At 15.1% G+C, this 7,050-nt stretch overlaps 1 protein-coding gene across 1 annotated transcript; it reads left to right on the top strand.

Annotated features, from left to right (window-relative positions):
- Window positions 1-2,704: 2,704 nt before the first annotated feature.
- Window positions 2,705-4,268, top strand: PGSY75_0022500 (exported protein (PHISTb); the record flags this gene model as incomplete). The annotated part of the gene is made up of 2 exons (XM_018783370.1): window positions 2,705-2,893; window positions 3,036-4,268. 2 exons carry the CDS (start codon window positions 2,705-2,707, stop codon window positions 4,266-4,268), a joined length of 1,422 nt encoding a protein of 473 aa, XP_018638853.1.
- Window positions 4,269-7,050: the final 2,782 nt, after the last annotated feature.

Below are 7,050 nucleotides of genomic sequence, written 5' to 3'. Positions count from 1 at the left end.
TATATATATATATATATATATGTATTTATGTGAGATTTTTATGTATATAATACAATAAATATGTCTACATGGAAAAAACAGGAAAAATAATTATATAATAATATATAAAGAAAATAAAAGATTGAGATTTGCACGGACGGCTAGAATTTTCTTTTTATTTTTTCTAAATATAATATTACGTTTAGAGATAAAATAAAGGCAGTATATGAGTCAATTAAGATAATAGGAATAAAATAAGGTGGTTGTAAAGCAAGTGGTTAAAGTATGATGGTTTCAATATAATCTGTATATTTATAAATTATCATAATTTTCAATCCAGTTATAATAGCTGTTCTTATAATATGAACTGAAGATGTATTAAGCTATATTATTCTTCGTATATATTTTTTTTATGAATCATTTCTTTTTTCTTTTATTTGTATTATTACCTAGAAATATATATTTTTTTTTTTTTTTTTTTTGCCATGTTTTATCTATATAATGTTTACTTTATGGTATTATTATGATATATATATATATATATATATATATATTTATATTTTTTTTATATTTAAATTATTTGGTTGTATTATATGATAATAAATTTTGTTTTTTTTTATATATTTTTTCTTTAAAAATTTTTGTGAAATTTAAAAAGTCCAAAGGGGGAAAAAAAAAAAAAAAAAAAAAAATTAGAATTAATAAAAGAGAGTTTTATGTTTATATGTGAAAATATAATATCATAAGAATATGTTTCCAGGAATATTATATGATTTGATACATATATGACCAAAAATTATGAGTACACAAATTTTGTTTTTAAGGAAAATATACAACATTGTATATATATATATATATATATATATATATATATATATATGTATATATGTATATATGTATATATGTATGTATATTTTTTTATTTTATTTTGAAATTTATTAAAAATGAAATAAATTTCTTTTATTTTTTTTTTCCGCGTATGTTTTGTTATGTTGTATTATTATGTTGCACACACTTTATATAAAATATAAATGAATAAAAAATTAAATAAAAGTTTATTAAGTATATATGTATCTACCTTGATATAAAAAAAAATAATTTTTTTTTTTTCATTATTACATAAATATATTTATATATATGTATGTATATTTTTTCTTTATTTTTGGATAAAACATTTTATATTTTTATACTTATATAGAATACCTTTTTTTTTTTTTTTTTTTTTTTTTTTTTTCTATATGGTGCACATTTTTTTTTTTTTTTTAATTTTACTTTACCATTAATATAATATATATTGGAAAACTATAAGTATAATTTTTTTGTATAAAAAAATATATTTGTTAGATTTTTTCATTAAAATTAATAAATTTGCAGAAAGGATATTCAATATTATAAATACATACATATTTTTATATAGTTCATTAATATATATATATATATGTATTATATTATACTATTTTTTTTTTTTTTTTTGAAAGGCATTACAGGTATGTATTTATATAAATATGTATATATTAATATATTAGTATATTTTTTTTTGTATAATAATTTTGCATATATTTCATAGTACGAAATAATATATATATATATATATATAATAAAAATGATAAAATTTTTGATGTTATTTATTTTATGTTCAAACTAATATAAACGAAAAAAAATTGATATAGAAAAATAATTTTTTTTTTTTTTTTATTTATTGTCTTTTTATAATATCACACATTTGATTCTTTTATTTATTTATATATTTATTTTATATATAGAAAATAAATACTACTTTTTCAAAAATAAAATTTTTTTAATTATATTATTATATATAATATATACATTATATATAAAATATTTATATATTTTTATTAAGTTGGTTAATTTTATTTATGATAAACATATTATAAAAAAAATTGTATTAATATAAATTTTGAATTGAGTTTCAAAAAAAAAATATTTATAAGGTTAATTTAAGGTAAATAAAAAAAATAAACAATATATATAAAATATTATATTATATATATATATATATATATATATATATATATATTTATAATATAGTGCATGTAAAAAATAAAATATGTACTACATTACATATGTATTCATTCAAGATAATATTTCATATTCTATATATATTTTATTTATATTTTTTCATATCTATATATAAATATTATATATTATATATATATTTTTTTTTATACTTAAAAAATGTGTTTCTCATAAGTGAAAAGAAAAAAATGAGAAAAATATAAAAAATTAAAATTTTATAAAATTATAAGTATATTAAAAAAGAAAGGAATATCAATATCTATAGTTATATAATATTTTTAATTTTTTTGTTGTCGTTTAATTATATACATATATTTCTATATACATTCCTTTTAAAATATGAATTTATAGAAATATAATTTGTTCTTAATTTATTTTTTTTATAATTATATATAATATATAAAAAAAAAAAAAAAAAATATTGAAAGAATAAAAGGGAAAAAATGAGTGATGTTATATATATATTGATATATTTTTTATAATGTATATATAGTACAATTCTTATAAATAATTTCATATGAATTAATATATATCTGTTTCCGTTTTAATTTGTTTAAAAAAAATAAAAATAATATTTATGTATAATATATATATTTATTAAAGTACATATATATATATATATATATATATATATATATATGTATAACATTTTATAATTTTCTTATTAATTGTAGGAAAATATTTAATTATGGTTTCTTATAATGAATACAAGTTATATTTAAATATTCCTCGTTTAGATATGAAGAGAAAAAATTATAAATATAATATGGATGAAGGAATAAATAGGAAAGGTGTAAAATGGACATGTTTGATAAATAAAACTTTTCATTCTTGTTTTTTTATATGTATTTGTGTATTACTCCATTTGATGGTATTTGTAAGTACAAAAGGATCAATATGTATATATATAAATATATCATTAATTTATTATATATATATATATATATTATATATATATATGTTTGTCTAAAAATATTTTTTTTTTTTTTATTTTTTTTTTTTATTTTTTTTTTTTTTAGGGTGTTTGTATATACAAAGTTGAAGGAAGTGTTAATGTTATAGAACCTAACGCTAATTCAACAAGAACTTTATATGAGAATAAGGGAGTTGCCTATGAGTCTAATGTATCAGTACATGATAACTTATTAAATAAATTATACGTGTCACCGACTGTTGAAAATAAAGGTATTAAAGAAGATAATGTATTTGGAAATAAGGACTTAAATGGAATTGAATCACATCAACAGCTTAAGGAACATATTAGAAGATTTTCTACATTATCACAAGGTAATTATGGTACTATTAAAGGTGGATTTGGATATGAATATTCAGAACTTTATGATAACATGACAGATGAAGAAATAGATAAAGCTGTAAGTGAATTAATGGAATATTTAAATAATAGTAAAGAAAAAGTCTATAATTTATGGTGGCAAATAATGAAGAATGAAAAGGTTAAATATGTAATGATTATGAAAAATTTATACAGTTTTTTTCTTAAATTGAAAAATAAATATAATTTTGATGATACTTTTTCAGAAAAACAATGGAATAAATGTAAAGATAAAGTAAAACAAAATAGACTAAATTACGAAAAAGATGTTAATATGACATTTTTAAACTGGTTGAACTCAAAAATATTAAGAAAAGATGATTATCAGAAATTTATAAAAGCGAAAAGATTAAATTGGAAAGAATTAAGTATTAAAACAGAAAAAGCTTGTAGAAATGATATGCTTCAAGCTTTTGATGAAGAATTAAATGTCCATAATAAAAGATTAGGTTTAGATTCTGTGACTGGAAATATTAGGAGCCATAAAAGAAGAAAATTTTCTAAAGATGATGATGTAGACAAAAAGGACGATGGTTGTTATTATACACCATCTAATGAACGTTATAAAGATTGTATTAGAACATCTGATTATATTGATGCACATGATTCTGATGCTCTTGTAGAAGATGAAGAAACTAAGGAAAAAAGTATTTCGAAGGAATCCCTTAAAAAAGAAGAAGATATTGTAGAGGATGAAATTGCTTCAAAAGATTCAAGTGTTTCAGAAGAATCAAGCGATTCAAGATATACAATTCTATCTGCTGATTCTGCAGAATATATGGAATCAGATATTTTATCAGTTTTGGATGTACCAGATGTAAATGGTCCTGTTTCTGCACGTAGTGTATATATGGAGGCATATACACCAGAACCTAAGGAAATGTTATATCGCCCAAAGGTGAGATATGTGACCATATAATTTACAGGATATTTTACAAATTTGAGATAACTGGTATGAATAATATATATGGATTTTTTTTTAATATGGGATGACAAAAAAAAATAAAATAAAATTAAAATAAATATGAATATAAATATATATAAGGATAAGTTTGAGTGGACTACAGAATGCATTTTATTTTTAAAAAATAATTTTACTAAAAAGTAAATAATAATATGCATTTATTTGAAGAATATGATGAACATTGCTAGAAGTATTCTAAATCGTTAATATTTTTAATTTTTTTTTTTTGTAAAAAGGGATTAATTTAAAAGTAACATAATTAATATAATATATATATATATATATATATACATATATTTATATTTATATTGCCATTTATGAGGAAAGATAAAATTTTAATTTTATCATTGTTTTTTATACATATATATATCCACATTTCACAAAAAACGAAAAAGTTATTCCCTTTTTATATTATAAAATATTATGAAGAGATATATTAATACAATTAGAAAATGTAAGTATAATTTAATTGTTTTTTATTTTTTTTTTTTAGATTTCTAATTTTTACAATTTAGGATTTGTTTTCCTTCATTTCATCAATTAATAAATATATATATATTTTTTATTTTTCTTATTTTTCTTATTTTTTGTTTTTGTTTTTTTTTTTTTTTTTTTTTCTTTTATTCATTAGTTTAGCCAACTTGTATTAATATGTCATTTTATTTTATTTTTTTTATTTTTTTAAAATAAACTTATGTATATAATTATGATTGCATATTATTATTTAAATTTATATATATATATTATTTTTTAATAAAAAATATGTCCATAAATATATATTATAAAAATAAATATATTAAAACATTGTAGAATTAATATTTTCTTGTTCATTGTAAATTTTTTAAGAAATTTATAGATATATATATGTAAATTTATATATGTATATTAATAATTATACACCTAACAATAATAAAAAAAATATTATTATTATTATATATTTAATTATATAATTTAGTTTCCAGAGTATTCTCATTTTTTTTATATTAGTGTATATATTTATTTTATATATGTTCTTCTCATTGTTCTTAATTTTTCACATGTAAATAAAAATATGCATATTATATTTTAAAATTTATATTTAATAAAAAGAATACATATATATAAATATTATATATATATATATATATATATATATATGAACTTAAATAGGCTTTGTTATATTATAAATTATTATAGAAGAAAAGGTTATCAAATATATATATATATATATAATATATATTTTTTCTAAATGGAAATATGTATATTCTCCACTCACCTCCAAAAAGGAAAAATTAAATAACAAAAAAAAAAAAAAAAAATAAAAATAATAAAATAAAATAAAATAAGAATTAATTAAAATATATAATATTCTAATATATGAGGCACCCTTAAAATTTTTCTTTTATATAAATAATTTAAATATTAGGGAAAATATTTAAAAAAATCGTAATACTTATTTTATTTTATTTATTTATTTATTTATTTATTTATTATTTATTTATTATTTTTTTTTTTTAGGGTAAGGGAACCTATTAATATTTACATAATTTTGTGTTATAAATATATTTTTTACATTAATTTTTATATTATTATTATTATTATTATGTTTTTTATGAATATTTAATAAAAAAAAAAAAAAAAAAAAAAATATTAATATAATAATATATTATGATTTACACAGGAACATGATTATAACATTTTTTGATAAAATGTATATATATATTTAATTAATATAGTATTCTAAATGCATGTAAATTATGTATATATTTAAAAATTATTGGTGAATACCTTTAATTTATCTTTTTAGTAAATTTATAAACATATATATATATATATATATATATATATAAATGTGTTAATAAGAAAAAAAGATTGAAATAAATATGATTGACATTTATGTATATTGAAAATAATAATTTAAAAAAAAAATATATGAAAAAAAGTTAGAATAAAATAAGAATAAATAAATATATTATATCCACTAATTTTTTTTTTTTTTTTAATAAAATGTAAAAATAAAACATTTATAGTAATATATATTTTATATTTATGTATTGTTTTTGTATTTTATATATTTATATTTTATTTTTTACAATGATATGAATAAAATAAAATATATATATATATATATGTATATATATATATATATTTATTAATTTAATATATAATATTTAAATATATATATATATTTATTTTTTGTATATATTTTTACATTTAAAAAATGAAATATATTTTATAAATGAATCTATTCAAAATACGTAAAAATCTTAAAAATTGTGGCAATTATGAGAATTATAAAAAGATATAGTATAGAGTATATTATTACAATGTAGAATATTGTGAAAAATATGTAATATATTTGTTTTTATTTATATTTGTTATATTTTTAGATACATTTATTCATATCAATTAATCAACATAAATATATATATATATATATATATATATATATATATGTAATAATTTATTGTGTTGTATTTTAATTTATTTTTAAATTAATTTTTTGAATGATTAATAATATATATATAAATATAAAATTGATTATACATATTAAAAATTTTAAAATTGTAATATTAAAAGATTGTATTAGAATTGTTCATAGAAATAATATAGAAGTGTACTTATTAAGAAAAGTATCAATAAAAAAAAAAAATAAAAAAAATTTACAAAATAATATATATGTATGGAGTAATACATACATATATATATATATATATATTTGTGTAATATAGTAATTTTTTTTTTTTTTTTTTTTTTT

Source organism: Plasmodium gaboni (assembly GCF_001602025.1).
Source record: "Plasmodium gaboni strain SY75 chromosome Unknown, whole genome shotgun sequence".
NCBI lineage: Eukaryota > Apicomplexa > Aconoidasida > Haemosporida > Plasmodiidae > Plasmodium > Plasmodium gaboni.
This window is presented reverse-complemented; position numbering and strand designations above follow the sequence as displayed.